This window comes from Centruroides vittatus, unplaced genomic scaffold (assembly GCF_030686945.1).
Source record: "Centruroides vittatus isolate TY-2023 unplaced genomic scaffold, ASM3068694v2 contig_5, whole genome shotgun sequence".
NCBI lineage: Eukaryota > Metazoa > Arthropoda > Arachnida > Scorpiones > Buthidae > Centruroides > Centruroides vittatus.
The window spans coordinates 2228041-2248166 of record NW_027122286.1 but is presented as its reverse complement, the minus strand read 5'-3'; the positions used below and the strand labels follow the sequence as shown (position 1 = coordinate 2248166).

At 29.8% G+C, this 20126-nt stretch overlaps 1 protein-coding gene across 1 annotated transcript; it reads left to right on the top strand.

Annotated features, from left to right (window-relative positions):
• The first annotated feature begins 1913 nt into the window (after nucleotides 1–1913).
• Nucleotides 1914–17884, top strand: LOC136978159 (heterogeneous nuclear ribonucleoprotein L-like). The gene is made up of 6 exons (XM_067273812.1): nucleotides 1914–1934; nucleotides 6710–6948; nucleotides 12430–12640; nucleotides 12942–13063; nucleotides 15699–15903; nucleotides 17756–17884. Exons 1-6 carry the CDS (start codon nucleotides 1914–1916, stop codon nucleotides 17882–17884), a joined length of 927 nt encoding a protein of 308 aa, XP_067129913.1.
• The last annotated feature ends 2242 nt before the right edge of the window (nucleotides 17885–20126 follow it).

The window sequence follows — 20126 nt, the reverse complement described above, 5'->3', positions numbered from 1 at the left end:
CCGAGTACACGGCGGTGTATTGGCGTGGGACCCGGGGACGAAATCTGAAGACAACATTATCAACGGGAAGATTACAGGCTCGGTGTAGAAGCTTTAACGATCGGATAAGTTCGCGGTTTCACTACAACACATCCTTACATACACTCCTCACGATAACATTCACAATTGAAGCATTATCTCATTTTTTCACCGCACTCATTCATTTACGTATCACGCTTCGTCGCTGTACACAACACCGTCACATAACACCTACACTGCTTCCCAAAATCCAACCCCTAGGTCCTCGTCCTGGGAAGTGGAAATGTCACTCGATGATTTCGAGTTGCAGCTAAAGGGGCTCTGGTACACTAAATATTCACACTCGCGTTTTCATAAGTCCTTTTTGTAAAATTTTCTGACAACTGATATAGGGAATATTTTATAGAACTGCTGAAACTTAATATAGATACTTTTTAATTATACATTAAAAATCATTGATATTTTATTTTAGCTGTCTGACAAAGACAGGAAATTTGTACTTATCAATTAATTGACATCTAATAATTAATAATTTATCTCATTTTATCTAAATATTTTTATTTACTGACGTAACCGATACCGATATAAGAAGTCTATCGCAATTTTCACGGTATACAGTTATCCGTACGTTCTACAAACCCATCTTTTTTATTTATATATTTATTTTCCATGCTTCTGCTTAAAATTCTTTTGCCACGACGGGTACTCTGCTGTAAAATGAACTGGTGAGTAAGGCCATCCTGTATAGACTATATATATATATATATATATATATATATATATATATATACATTGCGATAACTTGCTCTTATAATATTTTCTAAATTATTTTCTATTTTCGGAATCATTATTTATTAACCTTTTTATACTCGCGGCCCACCAAATATTTCATAATTTTTTGTAACCCCCATTTTTTAATAATAATTTATATTTGATAATTTGATAATTTATCTATAATAAATTGATTTTTTTATTATTGCTTTATTTTTTATATAATAAATGTAAATCATAACTTTATTATTTCATTATCTATTTAAATAACATTCAAACTTCACAATTAAACATGAAAACTCATTAATTTTTAAGAGAAAATAAAATAAGAAACATGTCGATAAATCGATCCAATGTCAATGCTAAAACTAAACTAAAACTAAAACGCCCACTTGTCGTAAGGATTTTGCATAACTTTTGCAAAAATATTTAAATTTTCAAAGCCTACTATTTTTCCTAATCATTTTTAAAATTCCAAGCATTAATAGTTTCTTAAAATTGCTTTGGAATAAAAGAAGTAAATACTGCGGTGTAAGTAGCATATTTACATTTATTTCTTCTGTACTAACAAAGTTGTATGTAGGAAGAAATACAAAATAAATAAATAAAAACTAAATAGGAAAACTTTATCTTTCTTATTTCACTTTTCAATACGATATTCGGATTATACATCAATTTTCTTTTTATTATATTCTGAAGGAAATTTTGCATAATTTGGCGGCCCCCGGCAAACTTCTTATGGACCCCAGGGGCCGCGGCCCCCCTGTTAAGAATCACTGGTCTAGGGTCCATTCGTATTCATTTGTTCGATAAGCCAGTAAAAACTGTAGACTTCTCTAAATGTATTTTTAATATCACAATTACATTCTGAATCGCTAGCCACGATATAAGGGCTAAAATTAAAAATAAATTATAAAAACTTACTCGGTGAAATAAAATGTGCGGTGGATATACATACCTGGTACAATATATTGTTCGATTGTATTAATATACTTTTAAAGAAAATTATAATTAAAATATAGCTTTGTAAAGAAACGTACATAAAAATAACATAAAATATTCTTTACTTTTTAAATCTTAAAACAATCCACTTAGTCAAATATCTTGATACGAGTAGCTAATGGATGGAACTAGTGACGGTCCAGGTAGGTGTGTAGTGCAGCGCTGGATTAAGCCTCTAGCGGGCCCTAGACAAAATTTAAATTGGGGCCCTATTTAAATAAGTTGCTTCTAAACAAATCTTATATAATGTGACATTAGCGTAGCTAGCATGGGTGACACCCGGTGCAGATATCGTGGTGTCACCCCAAGTCACACCGTAGTGTTACCCTTTTTAACTGTTTTATAAAACACTATTGAATTGTAATAACTTTGCACTCGAGCAACTTGAACGCTACATCGAATATGCGATGTCGCGACGTATAAGTATAAATTTAGAAAATGAATCATAACCATACATCAGTATTACTATGAGAGGCGGCCCTAGGAATATTTGTAGATGGTGCGAGAGATCTCGTGGGAGAGATTACTTCTCACGCACGGATGGCTGTTGGCCTATTTTTTTTTTTTTTTTTTTTTTTTTTTTTTTTTTTTAGGCAATGGCTAATGGAGCCGGGCCCCTCCGAATTACGGCCCTAGACATTTGCCTACTTTGCCTATTCGATAATCCGGCCTTGGGGTAGTGAGTGTGTGCGTGCCAAATCCCGAGGGTGCCGATACCGGTCAATGTCAAATGCCTCTTTTGTCGCATCACTAGTATATCTCAAAGGACGCCACAGGGCTGTTGTAAATTTTAAACGTTTCTCACCGTAGCTGTAAAAATCTAACTATGTTAAACTTAATAGTCATTCGTTTTCTAACTAATTCGTTTTAATACCAGGTGTACACGGAAATCAGTTTCCCACTGTACTGAGCGAGTGATTGGTTCTGTTAAGCTTTTGTTGAAGTAAAATTCTGGCTCTTTCAACAGGGTTTTATTTATGTCCCCATTCCCTAATCTCTTAATTATTTAGTCACTTCTTAAGTAGAAATAAGTCGAAACCAGTTACTTTGTACCTGAATATCTGTAGTCTTGGGAAAACAGTGGAAAGACAAATTTTTATGACAACGGATATATAAATCGTAAATTTAAGGAAAAGAAATTCTAGAGCTTTCTTTTTGTACCGTTGTACGTCTCATTCATTAAATTTGGTTGTAAATGATGCTGCCAAAGTAACAGTTAAGTTTTAACACTGTACTAGAATTGTACACGTTTTTTCTGCATCCCCTTACAGATGGGACATACTAAATCGTAATATCACCGGTTTAACATTGAAATCCGTAAGTAATATAAGATGGGAGAGCGGAATAAACGCAGAATAAATATATCAAATATTTTAATGGAGTTTTTTTAAACTCCTGTCAACTATACAAAACTATCATAAAAACGTGCCAGTAAACTCCTATCGGTTGGGTTGTTATAAATCTAGTCTAGGGTGGGCAACCCTTTTTATAACATGGGCCAGAATAAATTTTACGTTTTTTTCCGCGCCGTAGTAGTTAATTGACGCCTTCTTGTGACTCGTAATTTTTTTAGTCTGCAAATATGAAATAAATAAATAAAAAGTTAATTACTACATTTATTTCTCTTATCGTTTTCGAAAATTACAAAGAATTGGAAAAATAACTAATTAATAGTTATTTTTCCAATTTAATAATCTATTAAAGATCTCGCGGGCCGGATAGAAACTTTTCGCCAGCCGTAGCTGGCCCGCGGGTTGCCCGCCGTTGATCTAGTCTGCTCATGATTCACATAATCGGACGAAGGTGGTCGAATATCTAGCAGGCGGCTAACAGCCCACAACCGCTCCGGGATATAAAGCTGTACTCTTTACGAGTGTGTCGCTTCTACCAGCTAAACCGGGTGAGGTTGGTGCACTGTAAACCGCATGTGCTAATGCCTATATAATCTGGCTGATTGAAGACTGACCCGGTTTCGACATTCCTTCCGCCACCGAATTATTCGAATATACAATAGCAATCTTATCGTTTTTTTTCACATGTAGTATAGAAATTTGTAAAAGATACATAATGCAGTTATAATAAAATATTAATTTTAATTAATTCAAAGTACGTTAAAATATGAAAATTTATATTTTATAAAATTCAAGGGAAGGTCATTGGAAGGTGGAATCGGCGCTTTTTTTCCACATTCTACCAAATTTATCAGTAGACGTTTTTGAATATTGAGTAAGCAGCTTTACTTTTTGAATTCTGTTATGTCTATTGCTAATCTATACTAGCATTTAAACAATAAATTAATTTAATAACTTTTTTATATTAGTCATACTTACTTTAATATGTTTTTATAGCAAATTAATTATTATACAACAACTTTTTTCAGACATAACTTTTATAAAAAAAATAAGTGTCACATTAACTCTAAAAATTGTGATTTTTAGAGTTAATGTTTTATATATTGATTCTAAATTATTTTAATTAATGAAAATCAGAGTTTTTAGATAAGCTAACAGGGTGAGACAAAAAATCTGGACTGTGTTTAAAGCATCATAACTTTTGAACTCAAAAAGATGATTTTAAAATCTTTATTCCAAAAATTACATCATGTAAAGTTTTTAAACATTTTTACTAAAAACTTTACATGCTTTATAGCATGTAAAGTTTTTAAACATTTTTGAGTCAGTTCAGGAAAATGGCTTTAAAAGCAGACATATTAAGAGAGAGCATTGTACAAATGTATGAAAATAAAGCAAACCACTCAAAAAAGAATTGGTGGTGGAGCATTTTTTAGCTGAAAGCCATAACAATTCAACTGTACATAATATAGTTATGAATTCTAAAACCAAAGAGCATTGTGACAAATGTTTGACAATAAAGATGCAGTTAGCGAGGTGGAGGTAGCTAAGAGGTTTAATTGTCATCAAACATACATAGGTAAGACACTTAAGAAGATGGGCATAAAGAAAAGGAAGAGAAGGCTGCCAGAGTACACTGCTGAAAAAATTGGTGAAATCGAAACACAATGAAGATGGCTGGTAACTATTTTGGAAACAAAATGTTCATTTTGTATCCAAAATTTGAATAAGAAGTACTTTTCTCTCTTCAGCAGCAAATGCAAGCAATGAAAATCAAGTACCTCCTGAAGAGAAGTACAAATTTAAGAAGAAATATGAAACAAAAATCATGTTGTACATTGTCATTTCATCAGCAGGTGTTTGAAAGGCATTTTTTAAACAGGGATCCCTTACAATTAATTGATGCTGACATGTATCAAAATGAATGTCTAAAGATAATTCTAATCCCTTTTCTTAACAAGCATCATCAAAATGACTATTTTATCTTTTGGCATGACAAAGCTTCGTCTCACTATCCAAATTTGACCAAGGAGTGCACTTCAAAGCCAAAAACATTCCTTTTGTACCCAAAGAACATAATTTGTCAAATTGCCACGATACTGGCCAATTGAGGATTTCTTTGGATATTTGGCACAAATAATATAAAAGAAAGGTTGGTGAGTAAAAAATACTACACAACTGATCTGAAGTATTAGACTTTCACTTAAAAAATTGACACGGAAGCTTTCCAAAGGCATTGAGTCTATCAAAACAAACTTATGGCACATCGCTGTCCGTGGGCCATGTGATTGCGTTCATTAATTCTATACTATAAAACAAGACTGAAGAAAGGGTTAAAAATAATTTAATTTTAGAAACATATTGAGTAGTAATGGGTTTTTTAAAATAATAAATTAATAAACTAGAAATGTGAAGAAGATTATATTTTGTCATTTTTTTATGCATGTTTAACACAAAATTCAATCAATAAAAAAAGAAACAGATTATTTAGTAAAAAGTTAAGATTAACATAAATTTTAATAATGAATTATTTAGTAATGGTAAAACTGGAACAATTTCAAAAATTTAGTTTGTTTATAATTTAACAACTATAGAATAAATTAAATATATAAAAAATTTCAGTATATTTCATTAAAAAAATAGAGTAAAAATAAGATATTGTAAAGTAATGGTAACAATTTTATTTCAATTAACATTAGATTTAGAATGCCACTGTTTGATTTTAGATTTCTAAAAATAAAGGTTGCAAGCTGAAATCAGGTTTCACGAATATGGTTTCATGACTTAATAAGTAATTTGAAGATTAATTTATTTAGAATAAAATAAATCTTAATAAACATTTATATATAATTATTGGAAAGAATATTTATAAATTTGACTATTTGAGAAGTGAAAATGAATATTAATGTCGAGAACATTATTGCTATGTTCAGTAGATTCAATCATCATACAATATTTATAAAACTCTCCAAATATATGCCTACAGTTTGTAAATGCTGAGTAAGAATTTGCTTATGATGATAAATAAAATTTAAAGTAGAATTTTGTTGAAATCTTGAAAAATTTCAGATATTTGCTTTAAAATATTTTTAATTAGCTCTAATGGTCCACATTTTGTAGTGTTACTAATTATTTTTTGTCATTGTACCCGTAAAGTTATTTTACTTTTTGCTTCTCTTAATAAAACTGTAGTGGAAAAAAATCTTTATAAATAATTTTATAATATGACAACCTTCAAAAAGTCATTAAATTATTAAATTGTGTTTCATTTACTGAAGAAGCCTCCGTGTTTGAAAAGTTGAAAGTACTCTAATAAATTTTGTGATATATTTTTTCTTTAAACATTATTCAATGTATTCACTGGATGGTGTTTATTCTTTCTTTGTTAATTTGATGATTCATTGAAATTTTAAAATGTTCTTATTAGAATGCTACATTTAATGAGAAATTTTTATTGGTTAGGTGTTACATAAATTTTAATAATCATCAATTAGAAATTTTTAAAGATACTATATGAGCAGTTGATAACTTAATGGAATGTAATTCTGTTTATTATTTTCATTGAGAAAATTTCATCTTATAATCACTTAAAAATTAACATCATCAAAGAAAAAATATTTTTTTTTCTAACAGAATATTTATTTAATGTAGGAGATGGAGCTCCTAGAGGGCCACCAGCATATCCAGAGAGAGAACCATATGATAGTTATGGTTCACGTCCAGTGCATGGATATGGAAATGATTATGGTCCTCCTCCAAGGCCTCAGACTCGTTATGGTAGTCCACTTCCAGATAGATACGGAAGGTAAATAAAAAATAATTATTATTTTCATATTTATTAGTTATTTTAATCCTTAATATATAAACTGCTGAATAGCTAAGAGGCTATCAGATTCATGCAAAACCAAATTCTTTCATTTGAGCTTATTTTCATCTTTATTTTATCTACATAATGAACGAATTTCTAAAGCAATATCAAAATTAATTCATCTACAATTTCAAAAAAATCAAGCAATAAGTTGCTTAACTTTCCCAGCAACATTTGGTGGTGCCATTTGGTTGTTATATTTTATTTTAAAAACTTTTTATAGTTTTAACTATTATAAAATGACATAAAGCTTGACTTTGAGGGTAGGAATGAGTTCTATAAAAAAATTGTAAATGCTAATAACAAGTAAAATTGTCATTAAGTCTAACCCTGCTCGAGATACACACAACCCCCTTTATCTTCCTACCCCCACAACCTTTAATCACAAACTTAATAGCATCAATCCCCTACTAAATAAACCCTCCTATAAAATTCAGAAATTTTCAACAAAAACAACAGGAATTATTAAGCTTCAAAGAGGGTGAACAAAATCATGCCCCTCTTCACACATACAGAAAAAACTCTCAAATTATTTTGCATTTCTCAATGTTTCAAAGTATCCTGAGCCCAAAAATTAAAAATCTTGGAGAGGTCATTTTTAACCAATTGTCGTACTTACCCTCTATTATATGACAGCTGGGAAAGTAAAAATAAAATTTTGTATAATTTTCTATACAGTCATTTAAATAATTGGTTAATGTTACCCTTGGTGGCAAGATGGCGGCCGGGGAAATTTTTCCCTACATTCTAGACGGCAACGGGGAAATTTTTTTCCCTGCGTTCGACGTAGCGGCCGCGTTTCCTGTAACCTCGAAACGGAGACGCGCGATTTCGCGTTTTTGACGAAACGTGTTGGTGCCGAGATCGTCGAATTATGCAAATTTCGTTTGCAGGGAGTTTAGAAGACAGTGGTGTGTTGCATATTGTGTTGGCATCGAAATTTTTTTTACCATATCTGTTCTTTCCGAATTGCTAAAAAGGTAATTTATATTTTTTACGAGTAAAAACAAAGAAATTGCGTTCATTTTGTTGAAATTTCGTGCACGTCATGGGCGACGTTGATTTGAGTTCGAAGGAATTCTGGGCCAAATGTACTACCAGGAAGTTTTATAAAATGATGGAAACAGATTATTCGGAATTGAGATTGAACCCGGCAATTGATAATGCATTCAAATTTGCGGTCAAATTAGGTATACAGCAGATAGAGTCGACGTGTTCTACGTGCGATAAGACATGCAAATTATATTACAGAAGCGAAAGAAATGAATATCTTCTTAGATGCAGTTCGTGTGCAGTTAAATATTCGGTGTACGAAGGAACTTTTAAAAGCAAATGTGGTCGTCTGTCCTGGGGATGTATCTTGTCATTCATATGGCACTACCTATGTCTAGAATGTGGTGCGACGATTTCGGCTTTAGCATCCGGGATATCTCGAAAAGCTAGTGTAGAACCCGAGACAGTTCCGTCTGCACCCGTTCAAAACGTCGATAATAATAAGAAGAAGAAATCAAAGAAGGCTCCGGATAAGGAAACGTCAACCACCGCGAGTGAAAAAAGAAGAAATAGAAAGTCATCGACAGTTGCAGCCGACGCAAAACAAGGGGGGGAAAGGATGCATTATAAACGAAGATCAAAGTTCGAAAGTCGGGAGGAAATGTAAAAAAGGGAAATGACAGACAATCAACGTGAGTAAAAAAATGTTTTTTTTCTCTTAAAATAGGGTTTACAGTAGCTTATAGTATAGGAGTTCCTAGGTCGCGTTATTACGAAACAGTGCGCACGCGCAGCTCCATAGAAAACGAAGATGGCGACCGGAAACGCGTAAGCCACGTCGAACGCAGGGGAAAAAATTATCCCCGCAGCTGTCTCATTACGACATCTGGGAAAGTAAAATAAAATTTGGTCGCCATCTTGCACACAAGGTAACATCTAAATAATTACTACTACTACTTCAGGAACTGTTTATTGTTTGTTCATAAAACATTTTATTATTATTTTAGGTCATTGTCAATATCTACATCAGAACAGTTTATTTTAGAACACCAAATATTCTAAGAATGCAAGATAATTTAAACTATAACTATCATTATTAGAATAAAATTTTTAAAATTTGTACATATATATAAACATCTCTAAGTTCAATGGTTATCATATTAAATTGGCTATGTTACTGCTACTATTAATAATTAAGAACTGAGTAATTTGGCCTAGAGATAGGGGTTAAGATCATGTCTTAGTTTTTGTGTATTCAGTATACTGTATTGAACAAAATGGTTATGTGGCCTGCGCTCATCATTCTTTCAGTTATCTGGCCCACTGTAAAAAAGTTTGGTGACCTCTGGTCTAGATGCATTGCCAGTTCCTTTGTTCCTTTGTCTAATCCTTTGCTTCCAAACATATTTAATTTAGATGTAAGCAATTATTTATTGTGACAATGTCAGAATTTTTAATCATATTTTTAATATATTTAATTTAAAAAATATGCTCTTTACCTCAAATTAGTACTATAATGTCTTCACCCTATCATGTATTAACTGCTTTCAGGGAAAAAGTTTTGAATTGAAATAACGTGACTTCTGGTTTGCATCGGAAGTTCATATATAGTTAATTGGGGCCTTCTGTCCCTAAGGTTTCCATACCAGTCTTGGATTTCATCTATCTAACTTTTTATTCTTGAGATTAAGGAACAGACAACAGTGGGAATTTATAGGTCTTTAATTTTTTCAAATTGCAGCCCAATAACCATACTAATTACTCATGCCAACTGGGGATGACTCAGTGCCCATGGCCTATAATCATCACCATGGAAGTCAGCTGGCTATTGCTTTACACAGGTATATATACTGTATTTTTGCAGAATGACTAGCATGCCACATAAAAGTGGAGGAGACCAGCATGCCATTAAACTGTGACTAAAAAATAAAATTAATTAGATGTAAGAAAATTAGTTGTTAATTAAATGTCAAAGAAAAACATTCTTCTTATTACAATAAAATAATAACATTATAATTTGACTGACTTAAAATCAGGAAGAGTTTTTGTTTACAGTGCAATAAAACAATTAATGGCTTATTGACATTAGTAGTAATAGTCAATACGAGCTATACTGACCATCCACCCTGATTTTAAAAATAACACCTTCCTCTCAAATTTCATACAAAGGGGATGTTAATTGGTGTAGAAGTCCAGATAATTTACTGCCAATTTCTGAAATTTAATATGCTTATATGAGAATACGGGTGAGAGAATACCTTCTAGTCATCGGGACGTTAAGACCCACTCACTTTGTCGGTAGATGGCATTTAGGAGGGTCATTGCTTTGAGTGGGGAGAGCCATGAGTAAGTTCTGATCATTGCATTTTCTGATGTTCGTATAAACCAAATGAACAGACAAATTGGTTAACAAGTAACAATAAGAATTTAATGGAGATTATATATATATATATATGAACTACAAAGAAAATAATCTAAAAACTAGGTACACCTCTAAAATACAGAGAGAGTATTTACAATGGGATCTAAATAATAATACCTCTGATCTGATTGATACAGTGTGTACAGTACCTTTGGATATGGAAACAGATGGGTTGGAGGTAGTTAAGGAGCCAGAACTGTACTTTGTTCTCCTTATGGTGGAGTTTCTTTCCTGGCTGTCCATTTCTATGGCCATCTGCTTCTTTTATGGCAGTTTCTTACTATCGTTGTTGGCCCTGAGATCGTGATTTCTCTCTTTTTTATTCAAAATTCCCTTCCAGTTGGGGTTTGGGATTTGAATCATCTGATGGGATATTCTTCCTGACTCATCTGAACAGATGTTTGTTGGAGATGTGTGATAACAGCTCTCCAAAGAAAGTTTTACTTCCCTTTCCCATGAAATTGATAGAAATTGACATCAATTTAATACTTTACAAAAATTTCTTACTAAAATAAAACTATTTTGTCTCTGGACTTTCACACTTATTTTTGCATTTTTATATTGAATTACAATAAAATAAAAGTAAAAAAAATGCACTTTAGTCATCCCATGAGTATTTTACTTCGTTAGAAAGAAAACAAATGAAGAAATTAAACATATAATCATAGGTTTTAATGTAATGTAGACAGTTTCAGTTTTAGAATAAAAACTCATTTGTTTTTTAATGTGCCCTCTAGACAGGGACTATAATGTCACTTAAACTGGCATGTTGGCATTCTCCTGGGATAAACCAGCTAGCCAGTTTTTACCATACAGAAATATCTGATTTCATGGTCTTTCCTGGATAGATCGGCATGCCTATCATTCTTTCTGCTATATATGCTATATATATATAACCATATTATTTAATTATTAATAGTAACACTAATATAGTCCAATTTAATCCAGCAATTGTTTGGCTTTAAAATTTTGTTGTATTACTACTTTGTAGTATAAGTAAACAACTCTTATTCTTCTTATTCTACTCCTTTACTCAATGAATCTAATCACTTCTAACATAATCTAGAAAAAAAAGTATTTGCTATTGATTAATATATGCAAAGTCTGTGCCATACTGCATACATTAGTTTTATTTATAATACTTCGTTACTTACTTAAAATTAAAATACAGTAGTGCCTCATATAACGTACTTAATCCGTTCCATGTGCATGTTCATTATTTCTTTCTCTTAACAGCATAGCATTATTCCATTATTTTAACATTAGTTCTAAATTTCATTGTTTGAGCATAGTAGAAGGAACATAAGTTTTAGGATTTCTAAAAGTTTCAAGATGCTTTTTAATTCTTGTTTTTTGTAAATCTAAATATGGAACGGATAAAGTTGGCTGTGTTTGTATCTGAAAGAAGATTCAAACACGTTCAGACCTACCATATAAATCCCTGGTTTCTCTTGACTGTTCTACAGTGTTTATCTTTCTCAGTTATATCCATAACTGTGGAATTTTCTGTTAACTGTGCAATATTTTGAACCTTTTGCTATTGATTTTATTATATTAGAAAAGGCTTTATCCTTAATGATGATTCTTTTTTCTGTTTTAGCTGTATTTCTTTTATCTACTCTTCACTAACTTTAATATGATTTATAATTCTATTACTCCCCTTGGGAAACCATGCCATTTTGCTAGTTCAAAAACATTTATGTAAAAATTAAATGATGAAAATTAAAGGTTTAATTTCTCAAAGAAAATTGTGAAAAAGTAATAGAAATCATTTCATCAGATGGATTGAATAATATCAGTTTATTTTTAAATCATTAAAATATATTAAAATATTTAAGTTAATTTTAATTGTTAAATAAACAATGATGATTTTTATATGTATGTATTTTATAAATATTTAAAAAAATATACAAACAGTTTTATAATTAAAAATTATGCATTGTTTTTTGTTTTATCATACTGTTTAAAACTTTTAATAAATAAAATTATGTACTTTACAATAGGTATGAGAGAGAGATTTATGATGGTAGAGTTGATGGTCCTCCACCACCTGGACCACCAAGCCGTGGACCATTATATGGACCTGGACCAGCTCCTGGAGGTCCTGGTGGACCTCAACAAGGGTCTGTTGTAATGATTTATGGTCTAGCTCCAGATAAAATTAATGCAGACAGACTTTTTAATTTGTTTTGTCTCTATGGAAATGTTGTTCGAGTAAGTAGTATCAAAGTAATTATTAAAAATTCTTTATATACTCTGGAAAATTAATATTTTTAAGAAAATATAAATTATTAACAAATCTCGAAATATCTTATAAATCTGGACATTAGTAATTACTATGGACAATATTAATGTTACATGGGTGACCCTACCAGGAGCAGATGCTCCAACTGACTTAGGTCTGTGGTTTACCAGAATTACTCAGCTCTCTCACCACATCAAGGTGGTAACTGGCAAGAGTTGTTATTATTTAACATTTTTATTATAAATTTATGTTAATTTAAAATACTTGTAGGTGAAGTTTTTGAAAAGTAAAGAAGGCTGTGCCATGATACAAATGGGTGATCCATTATCTGTAGAAAGAACTATTGCCAATTTGAATGGTGTTAAATTTTTTGGTTCAAAAATACAATTGGGGTAAGTTATTTAAATTTAAAATATTTTTTTCTTTAATATAGTTCTGTCTATTAATTTGTTATTTTGTAATTTTTTATAATTTTGTTTTATTAATCGGATTATTTATTATCTGTATAATAGCATTAAAAGAGCTCAGCAATTAAGCGTCTATAATAGAACACCTTAATTTTGCTGAGCGGTCAAGGTTATCAGCCTGCCGCCCTGGGGGACCCGGGATCAAATCCGGATGGGTCGAAAACTCCCCAGGAATTTTTCGGGGGGTGGTCCGTCCGGATATGTCGGTCCCCGTCCCTCACCACCCGGCTGCCCCATTGTGGACCTGGCCGAACCCGTAATGGGCTTGCTATAAGAGGCCCTCTTATTTTGTTTTATTAATCGGATTATTTATTATCTGTATAATAGATTGTTTAATGGTCTATATGCAAAATTGAACATCTATAGTGAAACTTGAAGTAGATAAAATTTATTTTTGTAAAAATAAAAACTAATTAAAGTTATGCTTTTTTTTCCAAATAGTGGACAACTCTAATTAGAATATTGATAATGTTTTGAGTGTAGAAAATTAGGATAATTTTTTCTGAAATAATATTTTATAGTAAAAAAAATCCAGCAACGAGTTGCTTAACTTTCCTGGCAACATTTGGTTGTGTCATCTATTATATTTTATTTTAAAAACATTTTAAATTTTAAACTATTATAAAATGGCAAAAAGCTTAATTTTGAGGGTAGGGATGAGTTTTATAAAAAAATTGTAAATGCTAATAATGAGTAAAATCATCATTAAGTCCAACCCTATAGAGATACTCCTCACCCTGACCTTTAACCATCAAAATTTAATAACATTAATTCCCCTGAAATTTTGACAAAAAGCACAGGAGTTAGTAAGCTTTAAAGAGAGTAAACAAAATCATGTCCCACACACAAACACACACTAACATCCATACATACAGAAAAATCCCTCCAAATATTTTTGCATTTCTCAACATTTTAAGGTCCTAAGTCCAAAAATGTAAAAATCTGGGGGGTCATTTTTTGATCACTATGTTATGTATAACAGCCAGGAAAATAATTGAAGTTAAATACAAAAGAAATTATTAATTAACTTTAATAGGAAATAACTTTTTTTATCAGTTTTGTTTTAGTTTTTAGTTTAAAATGTTTTAAATGCTATAAAATTTTTTATATTTAAGTAAAAGAAATTAGTTAAACCTTTTAAAATTCTAATTCCATGAATTAAAATTTTTTATATTAGGGCTATTAGATTTAAAAAAACTCACTTCTCCAATCTTCAATAATCTGTTACTTCCTGTTTTATTAAAAGTTTTTGAATTTATGTAATATTTACTAGATCCCAAAGAAACTTTTAGTTTTTCTTCAGATATATATCCTCATAATTGTCATCAGTGATTGATTCAGTTCCTGTTGTTATAATCAGTTTGTCTAGAATAATCAGCAAGGAATTAAACTTTTAAAAAATTTAAATTTTATATTTAAGAAAAAATAGTTAATATATAATATGTAGTGCTATGATTGAACGTTTTAAAATTTTCAGAAATAGCATTTTTTTCTTTATATTATTATTCATACAAAGCTAAAAAGTTTTATATAGAGTTTATACATTGCACAATATTTTGTAATTTACAGTACTAAATGAAAATGCTTGACAGATTCAAAACTATCCTGACAATAATACATCATTTAATCTAATAATTTCTATTAAAGATTGATTTATGAAAATGTTAATATTTTTAAATTTATTTGTTTGATACTTATAAAGTTAGCTTCTTTCATTGACTAAAAGTAAGCAGAACAAGTTTAGAGCATATAGAATTAAACAAAAAGTTTTAGCCTAAAACCATTCAAACAGATAGCAGACAATCAAACAAAAAGTTTACTTGCAGATAAACTTGGTGCTGTAAATTGTCTTCCATGTAGTTTTCATTTAAAAAGAAAAAGATCAGTCATCTACTAAACATATAATCAAACGTGTACTAGAGGACGTTTGATTGATATGTATTTTTGAATTTATTCCAAAAATTATTGTAAATTTCTTTAGAATATAAGAAAAACTACTAATAATCTGAATTGTTTAAGCAGTCAAGAACTTAATATTTCATGTATAAATGCTTTATTATTCCTTCTTCTACATTTTGTACATTTAATGTACAATGAGACATGAGTTACATGTAGTTCTCATAGAGTTACATGTAATTCTCTATGCTTGTGGAATTTAAATGCAAAATTCCTTTTACAAATGGATGCCTGATTATATAGTTAATATACAAAAATTGTGCAGAACATAGTTAAATAAACTAAAAAGTATGGTTTAGAAAAGTACATTCATTCTTTTAATAGGATTTTCTCAAGCTTCAGCTAGTAGAAATTCTAATAGAATAAAATATTTGAATCAAATATAGATATCAGTTGTCATTGCAATGTGATGTTTAAATTGGCTTTTTTCTTTTTCTTCAAAATTGATATGGTTTTGTTTGTTTAATGTTATATTTTTCAGTTTTCCTACGTTAAATGATATAATAGTTTAATAATTTTAAATATATGCAATAAGCTATTAATAAAATTTAATGAATTATTAAATACATTTTTAATTATTAAAATATATAATAATTTATTTTAGCTATTCTAAACAAGCATTTTTAAATGATGTTCAGCAACCATTTAGTCTTCCTGATGGTAGTCCATCTTTTAAAGATTTTATGGGTAATCGCAATAATCGTTTTACAAATCCAGAATCTGCTGGTAAAAATAGAATTCAGCCACCCTCCAAAATATTGCATTTTTTTAATGCCCCATATGGCATAAAGGAAGAGGAACTGAAAAAAGTAAGTAAAAGTTTTCTAATGTTAAATTTAAGATAAATGTTAATAATATAATTTTTTTAATATAGCTAGTATTTATTAAAATCTTTTGATAAAATATATAGTTATTTTAAATTTGACTGCTGCTATAAAAACAGAAATAATAATAAAAGTAGCAATGCATTCTGACAAGTCTTGAAAATACCAAGTAGTTTTCAGTGAAAATAAAAGATTTGATTGATACTCGTTTAATATTAAATTCATATTTTTGAAAAGGCATATTTTAAAGACATATATTTGAAAAGGCATTATTTATATCAAAAACAAAGTAATCACTTTCTTCTAAGAAAGTGATTACTTTGTTTTTGATGTTATTGTGGATGTTAGGCTCAAAGACCGAAATCGCTCATTGAGCAAAAAAAACGACCACAATGCATTGTGGCTAATTCAAAATGGCTACAAAGTGAAATTTGTGTCATGGCTTTCATGATATTTGACCATGACACATTGTGGTGATTAAGAAAATGCATAATGTGTTCTGAACATTAGCTGATGCAACCACAACAGAGGATCATACAACGCACAGTGGTTTGTAACTTTAAAATATGGATTCTAGCCTCTGAAACATTTTTTTTACAACTTTTAATGCCGAACAACATTAGTTCTATAAGTTTTCCTAGAAATTTAATTTTCATACTTAAAAAAATGAAAGAAAAATGTATGGAGAAAAATACACATTTGTTTCTTTTGTTTTGGTAAAAAACAAAAGAAACAAATTTGTAATTTTGCTAAAGGTCTAACTACTTGCAGGTGCTTGATATACTATACACAATGAAATAAAAATCAGCTGCTAAAGTTAAAAACCACTGTGTGACGGATTTATTATGGTTAAAAGCCACCACACGTTCTTGATAACTAATAACAAGGTGATGATGAGAAAATAAAACTTTTTTTTTTCATTATGATTTATTTATCTTCAATCATCTTATACGAGGCGTGTTTTTAAAGTAGTACCGTTTTGAAATATAAAAAAAACAAGCAAACATTTTTAGCAAAATTTTTATTTATGTGAAAGCCCATATTTTACACTACTTTTCTACATAATTCCTATTAATATTGAGACACTTATCGTATCGTGGAACCAGCTTTTGTATTCCATCCTCAAAGAATGTTGCCGACTAGATAAGATAACAACTGTAATGAAAAATGGAAAAAATTTTTATCAGCGTTTTCCTGTTATTCAAGATATCTCCAATTTACTGCTTAATTATATTCCAAATAATGATTATCTTAACGATAAATTTACAATCAAGGAACTAAATGATATTATAAATAAAACTCGCAAAGACACATCACCAGGAAGTGACCTTATCCCGACCAAATTCTTAAAAACACTACCAACTCAAGTAAGACTAAAATTGTTACACCTCTTCAACTCAATGTACAAATCAACCAATTATCCAGACTCTTGGAAATCAGTAATACTCACAATGATCTACGAAAAGGGTGATAAACTTTCTCCAGATAACTATAGGCCGATAGCATTAATGTCAACGTTAAGAAAGGGCTTTACATCACTTTTAGCTATAAAATGTCAGTACTGGACCAAGTTAATGGATCTCTAAGCAAAGTTTCAATACACCTTTTTTAAAAACAAAAACAGAATCTGCTATTTTTTTTAAAATCATCTATAATACAACTTCACCTGAGTAAAAAACATAGAAAAATTTATTCTGCCTTCATAGATATTCAAAAAGCCTTCGATTCTGTTTATGTTCAACTATTAGTACATAAGTTAAAAGCTAAAGGATCAGGAAACCAATTTGCAACTACAATAATCAAGCTATTTTCAACTTATAATGCAACTATTAAACAGGGTAAAACTGTTTCTCCACCATTGGCACAAACACAAGGAATACTTCAAGGTGATCCTCTGTCACTTTACCTATTCAACTTCTATTTACTCGAAATCGATCAATCTTTCAAGGTTGTTCAGATGGGATAGAAATTAATGACAGAGTTTTCCACTATGCGTTATATGCAGACAACCTTGCTGTTTTTGCTCCAACAAAAGCTGCTTTACAAAGAAAAATTAATCATGTAAATGCTTACCTTAAATCAATTCATTTAATTATAAATACTACCAAAACTAAATTTCTTATATTCCGTAACAATAGTAGAATCTCCAAAAGAGAAACTGTGCTATATCTAAATAATCACCTATTGCAGACAGTAAATAAAATTAACTATTTGGGTATCGTATTTGACTGGAACCTCACATTTAAATCACATCTTTCATACCTAAACAACAAGGTAAAACTCACCATAGATAATTTGATATACTTATACTCTAAATTAAAACTTCCAACTTGTTCATTCACATGAAGCTTTATAATTCCATTATTAATTCAATCATATATTATGCATCTCCAATCTGGAAACTTGGGTATCTGTATAAACTAGAACTTTTCATATTTACTTTCTCTGTAGACTGTTCCATCTAAAAAGAACCGTTCCAGGTTACGCAATCCGTCAGGAAACCAACCGTATCTGTTCCTTCCCATTTTTTATAAAAAGAATCATTACATTTTATTACCATTTAAAATTTAAAAGTGACACTAATATCACCTTTCTAAATAATGAAATAATTAAAAGCAGCAAAAAACCAACAACTATGGCAAACTAAATTAAATAAAATATTAAATTCTTTGGGGTATCAGATTTGTTATTTAAAGATAGTATCCAGGATTGGAAACTTGGATATACCATGCTAATAGATTCAGCTATCTCTCAGTCTATAAATGCTGATCAAACCAGTTTAAATCATAATACTTATCATCTATGGTACCTGAAAATTTTTAAAATCCCTTCTGCACAACCTTATATGATAAAAACAATTAACTTCAACGTGAAAAGATTAATAATACAATTATGACTAAACAAATTTTTGCTGTAGGCTATATTAATAATAAATATATTAAATTATCAAATAATTATTGTCCATGGTGTAATTCCAGAGAATCTTCAATTAACCATCTACTTCAGAAATGTCAAAGTCTATCAAATATACGTGACTCAATATTTCGAGAATGTTACGAGATAATACATACCAAGACTATAGAAATATTTTAAATAATTTGAATAAAAAAGATCTCTACAATTTATATAACTATTTTATCAAAGCGACAGAAATGTTAGAAAGTTAACTCAGCAGAGTCAACTTATGATAATACTGTTAAGTTGTTTGGATATAATGTGATGATTATCAATTATTGTTATTAATTGTTAATTATGTTAATAATAAACTAATTTGAAATCTATTGTATAAAAATTCTTGACAGTTACATTATTATTGAATGTTCTATTATCAAAGAATTTGAATAAATTAAAATTATACAACCCCTGTAACAGAGATAATCCTTTTTTGTTAATAAAGATTGATTGATTTTTATTTTATAAAATAAAGATAAATTTTTTAAAAAGAGATCCAATTTTACTTAAGAACTAATTCAGGAGCTTGGTTTCCTTCATACTTAGGACAATATTTAAGATGAAAACAAGATACTTCTTTATGATTAGTTTTACATTTACTCTGAATAGAATTTACTAAAATATTTTGGATGCATAATTCCATTCTTGCATACACAGATATAACTGGATGAGATCTATATAGATAAAAATTAAAGTATCTAAGTAGACAATCTGTGTGTAACATTACATTAATAAATTAAATTTTAGTTTTTTTATTAAGCAACAAAAGTATTTTAATGAATAAAATATCTATATGTTCCACGAAAATAATATTTTGAGTTCAACTTTCTTCATAAAAATATACAGCGCCATCTTTCGTTTAAAATAAATAATCTTATAAAATAGAAACGACTAGCAATATTTATAATGTGCCGCCATCTATCGCAAATATTTTGAATTATTTTAACGTATTCTTCGAAAAATCGTAAATAAAATATATTTTTATTAAGAAATTTGCTAACATTCTTACAAAATAACAATAAGTCATAGTCATAATTATAGAGCCAATTCCATGTTTAAATAATCAAAGTATCTATATTAAAAACAACATTTGGATCGAAAATAATTTAAATAAAAATGTTTTTGATATACTTTAATACAAACATATCATAACTTATTCGCTTGTTAAAAAATAAATCATATAAACATTTATAAAAGAATATAAAAGCTTTATAAACGAAATAAGACAGTACCCCAGTCACGTGACACCACACTTC

Bases quoted from the DNA above. Each gene is read 5' to 3' on its own strand.
- LOC136978159 (XM_067273812.1), top strand. From the start codon at position 1,914: ATGGAACTAGTGACGGTCCAG. The intron at 6,949-12,429 runs GTAAATAAAAAA...ACTTTACAATAG, and splicing joins CTTCCAGATAGATACGGAAG to GTATGAGAGAGAGATTTATG. The intron at 15,904-17,755 runs GTAAGTAAAAGT...ACTATTAAACAG, and splicing joins AGGAAGAGGAACTGAAAAAA to GGTAAAACTGTTTCTCCACC.